At 41.2% G+C, this 22,028-nt stretch overlaps 1 protein-coding gene across 2 annotated transcripts in view; it reads right to left on the reverse strand.

Annotated features, from left to right (window-relative positions):
• The window catches only part of DYM (dymeclin), a 211,736-nt gene that overhangs the window by 126,047 nt on the left and 63,661 nt on the right, over nt 1–22,028 (reverse strand). For both annotated transcript variants that reach the window (XM_082302076.1, XM_082302075.1), the window contains exons 9-10: nt 7,323–7,505; nt 3,800–3,978 (exon numbers count right to left, since the gene is read on the reverse strand). In XM_082302076.1, coding sequence (XP_082158202.1) covers nt 3,800–3,978; nt 7,323–7,505 — 362 coding nt within the window. The remainder of the gene's footprint in view (nt 1–3,799; nt 3,979–7,322; nt 7,506–22,028) is intronic.

Consider the following 22,028-nt stretch of genomic DNA (forward strand, 5'->3'; position numbering starts at 1 on the left):
CTTGGTTTCTCCAGTAAAGTTTAAAAATAGACTGTTTTTAGTAATCAACAAAATACAAGCAGCAACCTGCTTAAGATGAAGTTATACTACAGGAAAAAATATTGCTGTACCATCAGTTGATATAAATACATCGTTATATATGTTATTTCATTCTGGTCATGTTGAGCAGCAATGAAATCTCATCTCAGCAGCCAAAGCAAACACACTGAAAAGCACATTTCTTAGATGCAGAAATCGCACTGGTATTTTTACTTGCGATACTGGTGCTAATTGATCTTTCAAACAGAAGAAGGCTCAGAAGTCTCCCATCCACAGATCAGAACACTATGCTTATCAAAAAATGTGCTAATTGCCCCCTATTTCACCTGTCCCACCACCTTCTGGAGGATCCCTGCAAGCACTTTGAATACGACAGACAAATCCTAGATGTGAACTTCTCCAGAAGATTTTCTAGCATCAGATACTTAATCCAGTTATTTTAAAAAATGAAGTCATGAAGGACACACAAAGATCCTACTCATTTTGCAAAGCAGAACTATAATAAGAGCAAAAAAAGGTTCTTTATTAACAATAAAACTTAAAGCCCAACAGAAGGTGAAGGTATTTAGCTGTAACTGCCAGAGGGAGAGTCATACACAAATGAGGAAGTGAGGTGAGACAGTATCTGTCATACCACCTAAGAAAAACAAACTGAATCAATTTACAAGTTAAACTGAAGTTGAAAAAGAGCAGAGACACATTTCAAAAATCCTTATGAAATGTTACAGAGCACCTTCTGGTGATGCTTCCTGGGCATAAAAAGGAAGACAAATTAAAACAGGGGAAAACACAACATATGGGATGCAACATATGAATACAGTGAAACAGGAACAACCTGCAAAACCCCTGGAAGTTTAGGATGAGCTCTGAGCTGCCTGTGGACCTGATCTCTCACACAGCACCTATATACCTTACACCTCATTCATCCAACTGCCTCTGTAAGAAGAGGCCACTGATTTACACTACATGCCTCCAAACAGTCCTCCACCCTTATTCAAAGATCGTTTTGACTCTGAATTAATGACCTTACTGTTTTTCTCCCATATCTCCAGATGGTGGGAATCAACTATTAAATTTTCTGTTGTGTTCTTTTCTTTCTCTGCCTCTGTCTTTTGGTTCTTTTACTCCTCAGAGTTTGGATTGAAACATAGGAGATGCGGAGCTTTTCTTCGGACTCAGACGTTTATTATTTCTTATCTATAGTACAGCTGCACAGTATGTGCCTCTAAGTTAACAAAGTGAAAATGGCTCCCAAGTGCTACCTTCCAAAGTCTTTTAAAGCCCAAACTACCCATTTATGGAATGCCAACTAATTTATTTTTACTTATAATCCAATAACTAATCATTCATGTTCTGCATTGCGGGCTTTTTGAACCAATACCAGATCACCCAGGCTTATGAAGAAGAAGAAAGAAGAAAGAAGAAGAGCAAATCCACACCCAAAACCCTCCATCTTGTTACATGTATATTACCATATCCCAGAAACCTAAATTTTCTACATCTCTACATATTCCACCCAGTGATACAACAAACTTCCTTTTAATTACACAGCAACAATCTGAGTGCTATCACATCATTTGGGAAGCCTTTCCCAAGGCCTCAGGTCAAATGCAGTGTGCTTTTGAAGATCACTTCCTGTGAGCACTGAAAGACTGAAATTCTCTGAACCCAGGGTTCCAGCATCAACCTCCAGGCTTTAGTTCTCACCACCCCTCTTTGCAGGCAGAGATTCCTGTATTTTCAAGGATTCCCCCTTATGAAGGCACATACACATCCTGATGCTTCCCAAGTTCTTCTCCGACCACCTAAGTTAGCTTCCTAAGCCTCTCACAGTGTTATTGTTAATCTTAAAGCAAGAAAACTCACATGTTTCTCTACTGATCCATTTTTTAATACTCTGTAGCTATTTTATGAAGCATGGAAGTACAACACCAGAATAGTACACAGTGTGTCAGCACCACTCTTGCCATACAGGGAAGGATAACCAGCTCCAATATTCAAGTCCCTTTATCTCATTTTCAAGTCAAAGACTGAATTACCCCTTTTCACCACAGGACTGTAGTTAGAACGTCATGATTTCTTTGTCCAGTAGCCCTCCCAGCCCTCCCAGTTCTTTTTGGATCTGGCTCAGCCTCTGTTACAGAGCAATTAAAATTGCTCTTCTCAGTTGGTTCCTACTCATCCTTATCTACTGGCCTAATAAAAACAAAGAGGATTGGACAAAGATGTCAGTAGCTTGTCAGTAAATAACAAAGAAGCAACAGTATGCATGAAGAGCAAAATAAGAGCAGTTTCAAATGCTGGTATTGAAAAAAAAAAACCAAAAGACCCACAAAAACATACTGTTGACTTTTCAGTGATGTTTTCCTGAATTTTTTCAGCTTTTCCTATGAAGTGTTTAAAGTTGCTGATAATTTCTGGGATTTTCTGACTATATTTTTTTTAGGTGATAATATATTAAGATATCCCACATTGCAGAGCATCTGAGTACCTGTATCTGGACTTGTTTTGACAGATGCACCACACTGTTTTTCTGGAACAGTATATCAGAAATTGTAACTATAAAACAGTGCACACACCTAATCTTTACTTGTCTAGAGCAACCTGGGATAGTGGAAGGTGTCCCTGCCCATGCAGGGGTTTGGAACAAGATGGGCTTTAAGGTCCTTTCCAACCCAAACCATTCCGGGATTCTATTCTGTGATTCTAAAGATACAGCAAATTGTTGTGGTTAGCAGCTGTTAACTTGCCATATCACACACTAGCAGCCTCAAAAATTATACATGACCATTTGTTCACAGAATTCATGCAAAATGACTCAGTCCTTGCCTACATAATCTGCAGTGGACGACACAGTAGTTCAGTCTTGAATCAATTCAGCATCAACCATCTCACCCCAGTTTGCCAACAGTGGCGTCTATCAACTCCGATTTTAGCAATACATCTGCTAGAACTTGGACTGAAACCAAACTCACTCCATATCTGCCATCAAACAGGCAAGGGATCTAATTACTTGGCAAGATTTCAAATATTAAAATGGAAAGGGTTCTCTATTCTGTTACCAATTCCCCTAGACAGCCATTATCTTATTAAAGGAATGCTTTTTAATAAGTAAGATTTGTTAAAGTGGTTTGTGACATTACTAAAGTGGGGAGCATAAGCTAATTTATAACCTACAAAAACCATACCAGGTGTCTGTTATATTGGCCATTAACCACAATCCTATTTAAGCGGATAAAAAGGCACTACAGTTGTATTTCTATAAAATCTGTGAGCTGCTCCTTGAGGAGTTTCAGTCTTAGGTCAACCTTTTAAGACATTTGGCGTGTTAGTCCAGTTACAGCTCATTTTGTTAACTATTACTCCTGAAAGCATAGAGTAAGATTGTGCAACTTTTTGGCCTGAGTATCTGAAAGAGATAAATAAAATAATGAACAGAATGATATCTGCTACCAGTTTCTCTACACCATGATCAGAAGTGAGCAGGTTTGAACCTGGGTCATGATAGTGGCACAGAAAAAGAGGAAATCCAAGATGGTCTTGTAGCTTTACCAGTACTACCCTTGACTGCAGTGACATGTTCAGCAGCACACTCCTGAGATGACATAACAAAAATTAGTAAGTGAGCCAGCACTGGTGAATGAGTGATCAAGAACCTACTGCTCCCACTGAAGAACAGAGGCCACTGGCAGCTGGTGACACCCAAGCTTGCAGGGCTAATCCCTCATGATGAGAGTAAGGCAGGCAGAGCACAACTCACCAGATTTTCTATGTCTGTCCGTGCCAACACGTAGGTCCGCACGTTGCTGTTCTGATGCAGAAGCATGTATAAGAGAAGAGTGGCTTGATCAGATTTCTGCTGCTCACACAAAGCTGTGTATAAACTGTTAAAGTTAATCTGGAAAGCATGTGGATTTGATGACGAAAATGCAGTGTTATCTGAAATAAAGAAATAACAGAAAATCTTTCACAAATACATTTATCATTCAGTTATTTGTTAACTTTATAAAACCTCCGAGGGAAGTATTTAAGACACCACAGTAAGAAGGAAACAAAAATCACACAACTCTTATCACCAATGGTCATAAACCATAATAGGGTCTCACAAAGCTTCAGTTGTGCCAAAAAGCTGAGGTTGTCCTCCCATATGAGCTTGAGTAAGACCCCTGTATCTGCACAAAACATTCACCTTTCTTCATAAAGCAATTTTGCCCCTCCATATGGCTTCCACTGCTAAGAAGGAATGTGATCCCAGGAGCAGCTGGAAGGAGGGCAGCCACAAGGTCTTCTCTGGAACCAATATATCAATGACATACTTCCAAGCCCTGCACCTCAAACTTCCAGGTTTAGTTCTCTGGTATTAAGGTGGAGTATCTCCCATCCATCCCTTTCTTGGCATGCAGGGTGGATGTGTATAAGTCATGATTATTGTGATATCTCAGTGAAACACGGGTGTCAGGACTTCAGAGGTGTGTGGTGGGGAGTTTTGTGGGTTAAGTGATGCAAAATATCACATCATATTGTCAGACATCCCCCAAAGTAACAGCAGTTTGTTCATAATCACAGTATACTCCGTGCCAGAGCTGGAAGCTAAAATAAAACAGATTTCTGTTCACAGAACCTTTACCAGTTTCAACAAAAAACATCCATCTGCACAAACCTCTAAGGTCTAGAAATTACCCGTGGAAACAGAAAAGGCTAGTACTTTAACAGGGCTTTTGAAAAAGATGGAGAGTGAGAGAATTTTTACATGGGCAAACAGTGATAGGATATGGGGGAAGGGTTTTAAACTGAAAGAGGCAACATTTATATGAGACATTAGGAAGAAATTCTTCCCTGTGAGGGTGATGAGGGCCTGGCACAGGGTGCCCAGAGAAGTGTCCAAGGCCAGGTTGGATGGGGCTCAGAGCACCTGGGAAAGTGGCAGGTATCCCTGCCCATGGCAGGAGAGTTGTAACTGGGTGATCTTGAAGGTCCCTTCCAACCCAAACCACACTGTGGTTCTATCATTTTTAGCCCATATTTTTATAGAAGTTTGCTAAGTAGCTTTCAGCACAGAAGAGCATGGCAGTCGTCACTTATTTTGAACAACATTTCCACCCGCTTTGGACGGAAAATTGCTTGGAAGTGCTGCAGGAGCCCTGCAGGAGCCCTGGCTGCCTCTGGTTTTGTGGGGCCCAGCAGACAGCGTGCCGGGGAGCCACTGCTCCTCTTGGCCGGCACAAGGGGGGACAGCTCCAGCCATTGAGCAGAAGGCAGCAGGAGGCCCTGGAGCAAACAGGGCTCCTGCCTGCTGGAGTTGGGAACCACAGAGAGACGCAGCCCCGCGGCGATGGAAACCCTGCCTGTCCCAAAACCACACACCCACAGGCGCAGGAGAGACTCCAACCTGCCTTTCCTCAACCACTGACCACGACTGTGGACCAGCTGGTTTAAAACCTTCCTGCTTCAGGCAGGAATTTCCCTTCAGGAGGGAAAACCTGGAAGTAGACAGCAAAATCAGAACAATTCAGTCCTTGGTGCCACAGGTCATTAGCTGAGAAGTACCCGTTGACTTCGCAGCTTCACTTCTGTGCATGTTTAAGCTGTGCCACTGGGCTTTACAGTATTTCACTATCAGTTTTATTAAGGGATACTAAAAAGCCCAGAAAAATTAAAATCTAAACAAAATCAAAGAAACTTACCAGCTACACCAGCACATCCTGTATTATTCTGCAGAACATTAAAGTGACCAAGAGAAAAATTAAACTATTCTAGACCATGTAGGGAAAAAAACCCCTATCCTGAATTCTTCTAGTTTTGCTCCAATTAAATTACAGAAATTACTTTAACAAAAATGCCAGTTTTCCTTTCATAGTATATATTATGACAGCAACTAGCCTCTTTTTTTTGCATTACTTTCCTCTTATGAACCCCTTAGAATGTTCACAGAAATCAAATTTAAGCTCAATTATGAGTATTGCTAGTGGGAACAAATTTCTGGGAAACAATAAGTCATTCTAGCAACATACACATGTAGAGAAAATACAGCTTTTCATGCTACATTTGACACAAAATAAGTTCATTTAAAATTTTATAACGATATATGTATAGCGCTCTTTAATGAAAACATTACTGGCTACTGATGGCATGAAACAAAGTCAACCAAAATGAAACATTAAAGGAAGCTTGCAGTTTAAAGACAGAACAAAACAAAAACTTTATCAACAGTTTGATCTCAACCACCTGTAAATGGTATCCAATAAATCAAAGAAGCATGTTAGGACTCAGAATTCTTCTTGGGAGAACAATCCTCCACCCTCACAACCCAATAAATCTTCCTAGGTAATGGTGAATTAATTTAGAGCTCAACCTGGTTAAAACTTAATGGATAAAGAAATACAAGAACTCCCCAGAAGAAAGTGCATAACTCAGGATATTACTGTGGCTTCACAGGTTGTCACACAGCTCCTGAGTTCTGTGCACGCTGCCAACCTGCACAGAGCCAATGAAAGGTAAAACCACATGGCTCAGACTCAGAGATTTAAGCATGGATAAAGTACACATGGAAAATGGTGGAGTCCCAATCCCAGGAGGGATTTAAAGGCTGTGTGGATGTGGCACTTGGGAACATGGGGTAGTGGTAGCCTTGGCAGTACTGGGGAAATGGTTGAACTTGGAGGGCTTTTCCAACCTAAATGATCCTGGGATTCTGTGAAAAGCATAGGCTGCATGCTGAGCTATCTAGATAACCCAAGCTGTGTTAGGGCATTCCCATGTCCCAAACAAAACCCTCTGCCAGTCAGTGCCACATGGTACCTGCAGTTACCTGACACACAGACTGGAACCTGCCTTGTCAAAATCCAGACAAGCACCAAAACATCTGTGAAATCTCCCATACAAACAAAACTCATGGAAGTTTTATGTTAAAAATTTTTTTCTTAATTTTTAAATACAATACAGTCAGAAAACCCAGGTAGCAATTTCATTATTTACTTTCTCTCTAAGGAACGTGACTCCAGGATAAAAAGTGCTACAAATTTTTAGGGGACTCCCGCAGACTCCTGGATAACCAATCTACTTATAAGTCAGTTTTACAAAGTATACTCCCTCTGTCCCCACCATTAAGTTCCAGCAGCTGAGGAACTCCACCTCAAAACTCCCAGATGAAAACATGCTATTACTGCTCTTCCATGGGCTCGCTGGAAGGACAATAAATCTTGGAAAGAGAACCTCTAAGCAATCACAGCAACTTAAAACTCCATTTCATCAGTTCAGGCTCAGAAGTAAGAACAGATACAAACCTTGTGTGTTCTTGAAGGACATGATGGCTTGCCTGTAGGGGTTCGGGGTGTCTGGAGCATCTGTCAGGTTGGCCAGGACCAGCAGCAGCAGCAGGCTCTGGCTGGCCAGAGGGGAGCACTGCTCCAGCTGCGCCGACGCTTTGCTGCCCACCCCTCCCAGCGTGAACACTGTCCACAGGCCAGCTGCAGAGAAAAAACAGCAAATAATAGGTTTGGTCATATTTTAATAAACAAGGCTTCTTTAGAGGGTAGGTTTAGATTAGATATTGGGACAAAATCCTTCCCTTTGACAATGGTGAGGCCCCGGCACAGGTTGTCCAGAGCAGCTGTGGCTGTCCCATTCCTGGCAGTGTCCAAGGCCAGGCTGGACGGGGCTTGGAGCAGCCTGGGATAGTGGAAGGTGTCCCTGCCACTATTGGCACTGGATGAGCCTTAAGGCCCTTCCAGCCAAGTCATTCTCTGATTCCACAACTGTACATTGTGCATGTACAGCTCCAGTAGTAAGGCATAATGTATAAAGCCAATGTAATGTCCCCAAAGGCTGCTTGAAAAAACTCTCATTATCACACTGCTTAAACTTTGATGTTTGAGCCTCAAATGCAGAGTCATTTTCATACTTACAGCACTAAAAAGAATTAACTCCAATACTAAACTACTGCATTTGAAATTCCTGTTCCTGATTACAGGAGCATTGGAGAACCCAGATGACCAGCTACATGCCCAAATATTGATTAGAGGAGAAGGAGCATCAGAGGAGGATTAAAGGACACCCCTCATCCCTGTCCAGCAAGTCCATCAGTCCTTACATCCTTGCCACTGCTCATGGGACTGTATTACAGCACTGAGAAAAACTAGGAAAAGAACCAAAACTGAAACAGAGACACTGCACACTCAGCATTATGGGGGTACAGAGTCAGAGGAAAGGACAAAACCTCTACATTTATCACACCTGGGCTCTTGATATACTCATTACAAGGGGATAAGAAGCAACCCCTCCCAATCACACTGTATTAGATTCATCCCCAAATGCCTGCCTAGCAGTTCATTTGTTTGAGAGCATCTTGAAATTTTATGGCAGAGACTGAGCATTTCATAAAATTATTCATTTAACAGGTCAAAGCTGTGAGTTATACAGGAAAAAAAAATAGTTGCCTCTACTTATAAAAAGGCAAATCCTTATTTTCTCTTTTAATTAATGCCTAAATCAAAAATTAATTACAACACACATTCTTAAAGAAAACAGAAAAATTAAGCAAGTTTAGTTTCCAATCTTCTAGTCTGCAAGATTCAAGGTATAAATGACAAAAACCCTGTAAGCCATTTGACTGCAAAACATTAAAGTATAACCAATAAAAAAATTTCAAGTACTCCTAGCACGACAAAATTTCAAGCCATCCAATGAGTATTTTTCTTCAAACGTAATAGTCAAATCATGTAACAAACCAATGCCCCCTCATTAGGACAATTGCAGGGCAATTACTGCCATGTCATGGGCAAGGAAGCTAATGCCACTCAGTGTTAAGCAGCTTGAGAGAGTTCTTACAATAAAAAGCACTATAATTGCAGCCTTCTTAGCAAAAATTTTGTGTTACATTAATAACCTTTTATCACCAGGTTTTTCATCCAGTGTCCTTATCAGAATGAATGATACTGACCATGAAGTCAGTTTTTAAGTTTACATGAGTTAACCAGAGAAGTAACATGCAAAGAAACTATTTTAAAAACCCTGAAATAACTGTACATTTATTATTACATGTTAAGTAAATTAAAATTCATCCGATTTCCTTTCTTAAACTTTAGTTCATTTTTAATCTTCCACCACCCCATCCTTCTGTGGCTGGCATCTGCCATTACTACATCTTTCCTCAATAGTTAGGAAAAGAGGGATATGGCCAAAACACTGGTGATTAATCTGAATCTTCCACCAGGGAGAATGAGGTCAGTATGTCCGAGAGAAATCTGCACATTAATATGTGACCCAAGTAACCTCCTGAAGTTCTCTCGTGCATTGTCAAGTCCTCCAGAAAACCAATCCCATGTAACAGGTTCATAAAATTCCTTTCACTTGCAAAGGGCAATGTCACATTAGGTGCTAAATATTGGCTGGTGCTCCCAACGTACTCAAGTCAAAAAAGTTTTAAAGGAAAATATTGTTTCTGATCATAAACATCAGATTAAAATGCTAAATAGGTAAAGAGCCTGGGAGGACAGAGAGACAGGGAGTTTCTACCTGCATGTCGTAGTATGTTCACAATACCTGAGATATTACTTTGTTAAACATAATTTTATATTTATGCACATTTCAAAATTACAAAACTATATTTAATTTCTTTAACATGCAAAACAAAGTAACTTCTACTGCACTCCCTTAGAAGCTTTCCTAACTAACTTTTCATATCTGAAGTTACAGAAAACTTAGAAGAATATACACCGATACAGTGTGGCCAGAATAACATTTCAGATTCTGTTTCTTCAGAACATCACAGGAAAAAAAGAAACCAAACCCAAAATCAAAAACCAGAATAAAAGGGAAAAAATCCCATGTTTAAAAGGGATGAAGGCCAGGTTGGACAGGGCTTGGAGCAGCCTGGGATAGTGGAAGGTGTCCCTGCCCATGGCAGGGGGTGGAACGAGATGAGCTTTGAGGTCTCTTCCAACCCAAATCATCCTAGGATTCCATGATTCTATGCAAGTTCCTGTTTAAGCCAACAGGACAGCCACAGATGGCTGCAACAGTACTAGTTCTGCCTGGCATCATTATAGGCATGAAGAGAAATTTGCCTAAATGCTCCTACATATAGACTGGATTTCTTTCACATTGAGATTTTTTTATTTTTTTTTATTTTTTTTTTATTTTTTTATTTTATTTATCATTTTTTTATATAACACCAAAGAAATACAAACTCCAGATGCTTTTATAAAGCTTTCTACATCTCTGGAAGGTGGCAAAGGAAAGCTAGGGTTCTCAAAACTAAACCACTAAACTATGAAAAGGAGAGAAGAGTAGATTACCTGAACCACCATCATCAGGCAAACTGCTTCTGAAGATTTAAAAAGTCTTGAAAAGGCTCTACAGTACCAAATACTACCTTTCTAGTCCTAATTATAAGCCTGATGAAGTCAATAATCCATAACCCTAAAACAGTCTCTTCAGTATTGTTGAAACACACCACACAGCCAATCATTCTCTCCTTTCTGGTGAGATGGGGGAGAGAACTAAGAGAAAGACAAAACTCATGGGTTGAGATGAAGACAATTCAACAGAACCAAAAATGAAGGGGAAATGATGATGATGATGATAATGATGATAAAAGAATACACAGAGGAAGTGACGCACAATGCAGTTGCTCACCACCTGCTGCAGACCCTGAGCAGTGTCCACCCACCCCTGGCCAATACCCCTCAGTTTACTGCTGAGCGTAACAGGATATGGGATATTCCTTCAACCAGTTGGGTCAGCTGTCCTGGCTGTGTCCCCTCCCAGTTCCTTGTGCCTTAAGGAATCTTGAAGCTCATCCCATTCCACCCCCTACCATGGGCAGGGACCGCTTGCACTAGACCAGGCTGCTCCAAACCCTGTCCAACGTGGTCTGGAACACTTTCAGGGATGGGGCAGAGCCTCATTCTGTGCCACGGCCTCACCACCCTCACAGGGAGGAATTCCTTCTGAAATCATGAGAAGCTGACAGGTTCTTGATTCAGTGTAAGCACAACTTAGCAACAACTAAAAAATGAAGGTGATATCAAAATTACCCAGCACTGCAACTCTATCCAAGCAGAAAACAAGACAAATATTTAAGTATTTGGATCACTTATTTAATTTCTACAATTTACTGTTTTCTGCAGGATACTTTTAATTGCATTTCCCTAATATTTGTCCGTTGTTTCTAACTGTGGCCAAATCCAGGCTCCCCAGTACAAGAGGGACATGGAGCTTCTGGAGCAGGTCCAGTGCAGAGTGACACATATGTTGAAGGGCCTGGAGCATCTCCGTGCCCAGCACAGGCTGAGGGAGCCGGGGCTGCTCAGCCTCGAGAGGAGCCCCAGCTGAGAGGGGCCCTCAGCCCTGGCTGTCCCTGGCTGCAGGGAGGGCTCAGGGCAGGGCCCGGGCTCTGCTCCGGGGCCCAGCAGCGGCACCAGAGCACCGGGCAGGGCCTGAGCCCGGCAATTGCCCTGCACAGGAGGCAGAACTGCTGCCCTGGGCAGTGCCCGGCCCTGAGCAGATTGTGAAGAGCAGGCATGGAGTCTCCTCCCTGGGGATATTCCAGACCTGTCTGAACACAACCCTGTGCCGTGTGCTCTGGGATGATCCTCCCGGAGCAGGGAGGTGGGGTCAGATGTCCCACTGTGGGCCCTTCCAGCCTGACCAGCTCTGGGATTCACTGATATAACTTTATTTCTTGACTCAGTCCCACGGGGAGCCACATTGCTAGAAGTTTTGACAATTACGGAAATGTAGAATTCTCCCAATTATTTCTGGGAAATACTGTAATACTTTGATAAGGAACTGACTGCGTTTACCCTTAAAACCAAATGAACAGATTCATTTTTGCCCTTCTCTTCCACTAAACTAGCCACCACAGATATTTTCCCCCTGTTCATACAACTCTATGTAAGGCAGAGCAAGAAAAGCAGGTCATAAGAGCAAACTATGTTATTTTGCAACAGGAAGCTGAGATCTTCTGTAAGATGGCTGGAAACACAGTTTACAGCCACGAAAACAAATGCAGGACTTTAATCTAGTTTGACAGTCTGTGAAACAACACTTAATGGCAAAATGAAGTTATGACACAGTCATCAAAATAGAACTTTCTTTCACCTGACTGTTATTTGATGTAAACACAACTCTGCAGAAATCTCAGCCTAATGCCTGGTCTCTGTTACACAATGAGATACAAATAAGGTTCATGTTTGTACCTACTTTGAGAGAAGTTTAAACGCACTTATTTATAGTTTCACAAGATCAAGAAGAATTTTAGGAGTTTGATTTTGAAGATACTTTGAAACCAAGAGGGCAGAAGGTACTCCAAAAACTCATTGCACTTATATAAAGCATTGCAACTTACAGTCAACAACTTCTAACACTGTCTACCATTATTCTAAGTCAGCAGATCAACAGACTGTGAGCTATAATTGATTTTTGAGCTCTCCTGGATTAGTTATTAAAATAGTTGTAATTCTTCTGCTAAACATGTATTATTCACCTTTCAACCTTCAGTGTCAAGCCTCAGAAGACAAACTCTCTGACTTCTCATGCTGGACAGAGCATTAAATTAATGCTGAGGAAATTGTAGTTACTTATTTCCAAGTTTCTTTCTAGGAAATTAATATTGTTTGGGGGTTTTTTTTAATCTAATAGTAGCTGAAAAATTCAATTAAAGTAATCACTGAACTTCAACCTTTCTTTGAACATCCTTCATTGCATTTAAATATAGGCATTAAATTGCAATTAATACTGGCAAAGCCTTTTTGATTATGCTGCTGTCTCTCCTCACTGGAGCTTGGCAAGAGGGCAGGTCCTTCCCTCATTCCACATCACGTAACCCATGCCCTCTCAAACATATTTAGCATCCTCCCAATGAGTTTTTTATTGCTTTTGAAATTATTTTGCCAAGGGCACCAACTTGAGGTGCAGTCCCAGGCTGCTTTTGAGACTGAATAGGACAAAATAAAGAGTTTTAATAGACATGAAGATCTTCAAAAGGTCTCTTGATCTCCCCCTGTCATTTTGGCATTTCCAAAATGACAATCCTGCTCCTTTGTTGCAAAAATGGAAAGAATACAAATAGATAAGGCTACAGAAGTTGGCAAAACCAGTGTTAAATATCAGAAAGAAAACTCAACCACAATGAAAAAATCCCAACAGAACAAATCTAACTTATGGTTAGTAACACATCCAGGTCAAACCATAGCTCCCCATTCTGCTTTCCTACTTCTGAAACTTTTAGCATCCGGAAGATTGTCCAATGCTGCAACAGCATCTAAGGCATCACTAAATACAGATGATGAAGAACTAAAGCAAAAGTGATTTTCATTGCATCTAATTGATACCATCATGTACTTCCTCCACCAAACCCAGTAAATAACGTATTATTAAAAAACATTACAATTACTGTTTAATTCTTATTACACTCAAGGAGCAGCACTGGGAACTTGAGTATTGTTTTTTTTGTTTAACGCTTATTATGTGTGTCACATTTCTTAAGTCAATTCAATGGTTCTCACACTGTGGTCTGATGAACACTTTCTGGTGGCCCATGGAGAGCTGGCAGTTCACGTTGTGCTGGCTCTTGTCCTTGTTTCCAGCTGCTACATTGTGTTAGAAGAAAGCTAAAAATACATAAATACTTTCCTACGATTACTTTTCCATGCAAGCAATTTCTCAAGCTGCCACAGGGATGTTATGTGATAATGAATGGGACAGGAAAAAGAGATCCATGGAATCATGAAAGGGGATCAGTGAGGCAACTGCTGTATCAGGGGCATTTTATACTTTATAAAGCACATCTTCAACATCTCAGATCTTTAGTTAAGGAACTCAAACTGCAAACTGTGAGGAACACAGGGTATACTTGCTTCAAAGACTATAAAAACAGCAGAGGGAAGTCCTATTGCAGATTTGGGAGGATTCCTTACAGAAAGAAACTAGCAAAGTTGAAGTACAGGAAATATGGAATCATTTTTACGTGGTTTATGAACCTGCATATTAAATATTCCATTCTCAAGCAACACTAAACTCATTCGTAGCATAAACACACTGACTTACACACAAACGACAACCTGTGATTGAAAAAGTCAATCTGGTGACTACAGACTTTTTAAATAGGGAAACTACAAAACCCAGAAGCACAAAAATGGCTGTCCTAAACACTACTGCAATTTTTTGTTTGCAGTCACTTTTTAATTGCAGTAACTTTTTCAGCTGACACAAGTTCTCATAAATGATAGGCTTTTAAAACATTTCACCTGGCATGGTAATACAAATGGCAAAAGTAAAAATTTTTAATTTTCAGCAGTACTTTTCACGCTCTTCATTGTCCAGTACTGGACTCACAGAATTAACCCAAATTAGCTTGAGAAATAGGAGAAGTTTTACAAACAGCTATAAATGAATAGTTTCTGGACATCACAGAGTCTAGCAAAAGAAACTCGTATTTTAGATACTGGTAGGCTAGCTGCTCTCTAAGTCATCAGCAGGCTGCAGCAAGAATTCACACGTGGGAGACACTAAATTTAAAAGCATTTTGAGACAACAGCTATGGGCCAGTCCATCTTGACTCTATTTCTTGTCTGGAACACAAGCATGGCACATGATGTGTATCAGAGTAAATGTGTGATCACTTGGAACTGCATATTCAGGCTTAAAATCCCATTGAACTACCACTTAGTGCAAGGTCAAAGTCACACAATTTACATAGATGACTGCCATGGGCTTTATTTCAGGTGCTGTGTTATATTTCAGCTGCTTTACTACTATATTTTAAGTATTTAATTCCTAAATACTACAGGAAAGTGACTGAAATGCTATAGAAAGATTAAGTGCATGTTTTAGATTACTTCTTTAAATGTTAAAAAGAATTATAGAAGTGATTTAAAAACCAAGTTATTTTCTTCTCAACAAATCACTGCAACAGAACAACCACTCTATATTTCACAGATTTCAACTGGCTCATTGAAATACATGACTGAGTATGACTTAATTGTTTGAGGGTTTTCACACCTAATAACACTATTGTGTAAAGGAGACCAGTTTTTCATCCTCCTTGCCAAGAACAGCAGAAGGTAGTTGTTTCTGTGGAGCCAAGCTCTGCAACACCAGCTCCCTGCCTGCCCCACTCCTGGTCACAGCCTGTCCAGGAGTAGCCGAGCTTATGTCTCTGTGTATCCACACATTTAAAATACACCCCAGGCACTCCCTTTTTTGATGTTCCCATTGCTCCCAGTGCTGCAGCAGGACAGGAAAGCCACAGGGAATGGCTGGGGTGTAGGAGCCACTGGGGAAAAGACAGCCCAGGAAATCTCCACATAAACCCTCCAAAGCCAGAGAAGCGCTGATGAGTCTGAAGTGGCCGGGGCTGTGATGTCATTAACACATTCTGGAAGCCGTTTTTTAGGAAATGAATCATGGAAGCAAGCGAAATGCAAAGATGTATTAGGTAACTGTGTCCATCCCCTATCCATGCAACAGTGTTCCCTCCAGTACAGCATGTTATTCTATCCAGTCTAATTTTAAGGGACTAGTAATGGAGCTTGAACCACATCCTTTGGGAAGAGTGTTCCATAATCTAATAAACCTCAATGTTAAGATTTTTTTCCCTAATATTCAGCTAAGCATTACTTTGTTCAGTTTCATCTACTTATTCCTTTAAGTGGTTCTATGTAATACCATAAAACATTTCTGCCCCAGTTCAGTGTTTACAGCCCTTAAATAAAAGGCACAGTCAGGTCTCCTTTGTTGCCCAGCCAAATTACATACACACATTTTTCTTTCCTTTCTTTTAAAGTCTTTTCCAGTTTGCTTCCTGCAATTAATCCCAGCTCCAATACTTTGCACAACCTTTCAAATGTCATGGAACTGAGAAAGATTGCAAACACTAAATGGCATAGATTGATAAATAAGCATGTCCCTCATTTCACTGTGAAAACAGTGTTTATTTCATTTTAAACTATTCATCTTCCTTTTTATCACTAGATCTCAGGAGATCTTTACTGTGACATCTGAAATGATCCAAGCTTTCCTTGGGGCAGGAACCCCATCTATTGCATCATAACTCTTTCTCTTGTTTTGAACTCCAAAATAAGGAGACAATCACCTTCTCCCAGGACCATGAAGCTCAGTTGCAGACTTGCATCCTCCTGAAAGCTTTTGACACCACAGAGGCATCAGAAATGTATAAAGATACCCACAAAAAAGTATTCCATCTGAAAAACTACAAAACATTCAAAAACAAAGTCAATACCTGTAAACTCAGTGAAATCATATTACCTATAACTATATATATTATTTACAGTTGGACTTGATGATCTTTGAGGTCTTTCCCAACCTTAATGATTCCATGAGTCTGTGATAAATCTAACATTTCCAGATAGGGTCTACCTCTCTTACTTGCCCAGAGATGCTGAAGCACGGAATAGCTTTGTTAGCTGGAAATCCCTGACGGCATTTTCATTATATGTAATTGGAGTATGAGTAGTAGACATACCCAGAGACAGACACCTTGAAGAATTAAATAAAGCAAATTACATAACACACTCCTGAAACAAACGGCCAAATAAGGCTGGGAATAACCCTAATAAACCATTAATTCACTTTTAGAAATATATTAAAAATAACTATAGGAAGGGAACATCTTAAACAAGGAATCTTCACATTTTTATTAGCCCAACTCCTGGCCTGTTGCTGGAAACACCTATTTCAACTCCTTTGGACACAAGTGATACAATTTCAGAGATGGAACAATATTCCTGATGCACATTTGAAGACAGTCCAGTATAACTGAAGCTGCAAACCTGACCACAATATCAAGAAAAAATAAATAAAGGTTTCATGGTATTACACAAGAGCACAATACCACAGTATTATGACTACTTGGAACCTGGGAGACTAAGTGCAAGCTTGAAGAGAGTGAGAGAGAGGAAAACGAATGAGAAATGTGGGAAAAACTGCAAATCCACCCAGTGCTGGATTTAATTTTAGAGGAACTGTCTGACTCAATCATCTATCAGCCTTGGAACAGCAAACCTCACGCCAACAACAAGTTCATATAGTGAGACATTAAAAGTTGTTGGATGGTGGCATTTGGGGGCTTTTTTTGGTTCGGGTTATTATGGTGGGATTTTGGGGAGAGGAGGTTAGTTCCCGGAGGGGTTTTGTTCAGGCTTTTATTTTTAAATTATTTTTTATTTAATTATTTTTGGTTTTAATAGGAAACTCCTTTGGCTTCTGCCCAGGGTACCATCCTGGTACTTTATTGCCCTTGTCAGAACGCAAGGGAACACAGTGAATGTGTATAATTCAACCAACAGTGGAACATCCAGTAGCATTTTCTGTCAACTCTATCAGGCAAAATATGAGGCAGAAACAAACACAGAAACATGTTACAAAATAACCATTTTGGCAGTATTATTTTTAAATAGTGCTAATCAGGGTATTGATATTAACTAACGCTTTTGATGTAAGACCCTCAGGAGAATTTCATCCCCACACAGAGGAGGGAAGGGGGAGGAAGAAATCCAGACAACCAATGAAAGAAGTGACCTGTAAAGTTGCTAGACAGGTCGAGGCATCCAAGAAATGACTTTTCCAGAGCAGTTAGATTTTTATATCAGTTAGTGAGTTTAGCACACTGCTCCTGTTGGCTTGTTGTGACTGCAGGCATTCAATTCACCTGTTTCTTGAGACATGAGAGGAACAAGATCAAGTGGCTTCTGGGAAAGTCTTCCTCTAAAACATTCTACTTAACAGACTAAAAAAAAAATATAATAAAACTGCAAAGAGGCATGGAAGACTTAAGTTTTTCTGGACTCAACTGCCTAAACCACAAGATAATTTTCATCTTTCCGTTTCCTTACTTGTTAAATGTATGCAGCACAACTTCCATGGCAAAGATCACGACAAGATATATCCCAATTCCATGACAACATATATTCCTTGCTGGTGGACTTGAGAGATCATTCTTGCCACCACTCAGGGGGTCAGATCGAGGTTGCCATTCAAGTCTCCTATGAAGACAGGCTGGGACAGCTGGGGGTGTTCAGCTGCACAAGAGAAGGCTCCAGGGAGAGCTCAGAGCCCCTGGCAGGGCCTCAAGGGGCTCCAGGAGAGCTGCACAGGGACTGGGGACAAGGCATGGAGGGCCAGGACCCAGGGAATGGCTTCCCAGTGCCAGAGGGCAGGGCTGGATGGGATATTGGGAAGGAATTCTTGGCAGCTCAGGCAGGTTTGGAGTCCCCATCCCTGGAGGCTTCCAAGGAACACGTGGACATGGCACTCAGTGCTCTGGGCTGGGTGATAAGGTGGGGATCAGGCATAGGTTCGACATGATGGTATTGGAGGAGTTTTCCAACCTCGGTGATTCTGTGATTTTGTCAGAAAAATTACTTTCTCCTTTCTCCAGCCTGTTGCTCACATGCCAGGTAAGAGATCCCTACCTCCTCTTTCTTCTCCCATAGAAAACTAAGGAATAGCTAGCACAGCAAAGTCAGCACAGACCTGCTGCTTCCCTCCTAGACCTAAGTTTCACTCCTCCAAACTTGTGAAGCACCTCAGCACTGGTACCTGCAGCAATTCCAGACAGCTTCTCTATCAGCCTTCAGGAGAGCATTCAAAAACAATTAAATAAAACTCCTAATATAAGCACAGCTGAAAAACTCAGAATTACACATCTTAGGAATGCTCTGGCTGCCACCCATATTCCTGAGAAGATCTGTTCACACTCCTTGGAGCCTGCCACCTCTCCACAGTGCAATGGGCATGTTATTTTTTAACCCATCATGTCCCTACCTTTTGTTTAAAAGGAAAGATTTTGTTTGTGTGAGTTAACTTCTTCCTCTACACTACCTGCTGCACCAAGGAAGAGGGAAACTCTGAGTGTTAATTCTCTTGCTTGAAACCTGGTCCACCAGCAACTGGATGAAGCAGAGAAGGTCTCCCCTGGATCCTGGAACAGGCTCATGGACCTCACGAGGGCTGCTACACCTCAAGCCTCACTGGCACGACGCTCTGTGGAACACACTTCATGAAAACCCAATGCTCAGACAATTTTGCTGCCAGTTTTTCAACAAGTTTCTGCTCAACGTATGCAAACAGCAAGTTCTGGGACCTTGTAACTTGGCCAGATTTAGTAAACTTTAAGAGGGATTGTAAATGGCACATCTCTATCCACAGCTTCACTCCCCTAAGCCCCCCTTCCCAAATCTCAATAGCCTGTTCCAAGGCATGAAGGCTCTAAAACTCCTCAATAAAACAGATGTAAGAATTCAGCATTGGTTAAGTAACATTTTTCCCTAACCTCATTCTCAGAAACAGAGTAACTGTTTTCAATTAAAGCAGTGCCAAAAAATTTTTTTAAAAAATCTAAAAAAAAAAGCCTAAGGAAGATACTCAGCATGAAAAGTTTCATCACAAACAACTGAAGTCTGAAAAAACATTAAGAGCAATTGAAAATTGGATTTCACTACAGAAAGTGCTCTACAAGCTTATCTTGAGGCATCAATACCAGCTCCAGCCATACGAACATTATTAAAATGGCAGTTTTAATGATGAAGCGTTGAGGAAAGCGGCAGTGCTGAGGAATGAAGTCCTATCCCCAGAACAAGCATGCCACAGGCAAAATTTTTCATTATCTTGACTAGCAGAAAATGCCTCCTCAGCTGAAAGGACCCAGTGTCCCTGCTCCCTCTCGGAGCAGGGCGTGAGCTCCTGCCAAGGCTGACGAGCTGTTTTATGTCAGCACCTGCCCTTTGGCTCCACACTCGGCACTGACATCAACTCCAGCGGCATCAGACAGGAACACGTTTCTGTCACCAGACACCACGGCTGGACCTGCACCAACAAAACAGAGCTGCAACACACGAAACACTGTTTGAAGCCCTCTTATGGATCCAACACCAACTGAATTCCCTCTCTTTTGGGTCAATGGCCCGTGTGGAGGGGATGGTGTAGGGAAAGGTTTTGGTGGGTCAAATTTACTGACTACAAAAACAGAACACTTTGGGGGGGGGGGGGGGGGAGAAAAAGGCTGACTAAGTATTACTGACTCTGCCTACATATTTTTTTCCAGAAAAAACTGATAGTTAACATTGAAATATGAAACATGGTGTGCTAACACTCATCAACTTTACTATTAAAGACTAAAATTACATATATAGTATTGAGAAAATTTTCATTCCAAGTACTGATTTGCCAATTTATGGAATGAATTACATGAAGACTTGCATTTATATGAAAAAATACATTTAGAGGCACTTTATTTTTTCTCTAGCACACACGTTCAGTTCCGTAATGTTTCATCTTCAGGACCCAAAAATGATTTTACCACAGGGAAAGGGATTCCTCTGGGCTTTTCCTGTTCCTAAGCATTTTGCAATAGTCCCAAGCCATAAAGGGAAAAGAAGTTTGCTCTCTGGGAGCAGTTAGGAAACAGTGAGGACAAGCCATGCCTGCCTCTTTGCCATCATCCACAATGGGGCCAGGCCTATGCCTTAGAAAGAGGAGTTAATGTAGCTTTTTAATATAACATACAAAGCAATTCTCATTCTGTATGAGATCAATGTAGGAGTTAAAAAAGCAAATTTGAGCAGCAGGACGGCCCTCGAGGGTGACACCTGGTACCACCACCTCCAGATCTCTACGTGGATCTCAATTGTGTGGAAGCTACTTGGCAATCCCAAGGTAGTCCAGGCAAGCTCCATGATGCAGACAAGCTTTGTAGGCCTCCAGCATCAGCAGCTGCCTTCTGTGTAGAGATATCCTTTTTAGACTACCAGGTTTTGAGTAGATAATTTGAATATTGTAATATTTTTTATTAAAAACATTTCTGCTATTCCAAACATTCACAGAATCACAGAATGACCTGTGTGGAAAGAGACCTTCAAAATCATTTCACTCCAAACCCCTGCCTGCCATGGGCAGGGACACCTTCCACTGCCCCAGGCTGCTCCAAGCCCCGTCCATCCTGGGCTGGAACATTTCCAGAGATCCAGGGGCAGCCACAGCTGCTCTGGGCACCCTGTGCCAGGGCCTGCCCACCCTCACAGACAGCAATTCCTTCCCAATCTCCCATCCAGCCCTGCCCTCTGGCACTGGGAAGCCATTCCCTGTGTCCTGTCCCTCCATGCCTTGTCCCCAGTCCCTGTGCAGCTCTCCTGGAGCCCCCTGAGGCCCTGCCAGGGGCTCTGAGCTCTCCCTGGAGCCTTCTCTTTTCCAGGATGAAACTCACTCCACATTCCCACAACAATTACTCAGCAAACTGCTTGGAAAATCACAAGTGCCATTAACCTGTTTGGCACAAGCCGACAGCAGGGCCTTGTGAGCAGGCCTTTTGCAAAACAATTACCATTAGCAAGATAAAACAATGAGAAACACCTATATGCTATATTGACATCTTATAAAATCACCTGAAATTGGTTGGCAAGTGGGAATCTTACATTATCACATGCACACAGCATGTTTTATTAACCTTGAAGCAAGGCCCAGCAGTTAAAACACGAGGATAAAGATCAGGACAGTGGAATTTTTATTTCCAGCTGCAATGTCAACTGATTGTGTCATTTTAGCCAAGCTCCAAACATGTTATTTCCTCTTTTTCCCCTATCTATAAAAACGAGAATTTTCTACTTAATAAGGGTCTTTACATCCTGATGCCCTTGGCCTGAATGTGCGTTGTTCCCGAGCTGATGTCCCAATTTCCTAAGAGATCTCTGACCCACTGAAGAGAGTCAGAGCAGATTATATACACACTGGGACTGATTATACACTCACTGTGTATTTACATACAACTAGCTAATGATATATAGAACATATCCAATTATACAGATATAATTATATAGATATATATAAAAAGACAGATCTTTGCTTGACAGATCCTCTCAGAATGACAATTGCTGAGAGAAGCAGTTCAATAAATATAAACTATTGAGGTTGAAATTAGAAGCCAGCAATGAATTGGATGGATAAACCTGATGCCAAACTTGAAATTATGCAAG

This window comes from Coloeus monedula, assembly GCF_965178545.1.
Source record: "Coloeus monedula genome assembly, chromosome: Z".
In the NCBI taxonomy this organism is placed as follows: Eukaryota; Metazoa; Chordata; class Aves; order Passeriformes; family Corvidae; genus Coloeus; species Coloeus monedula.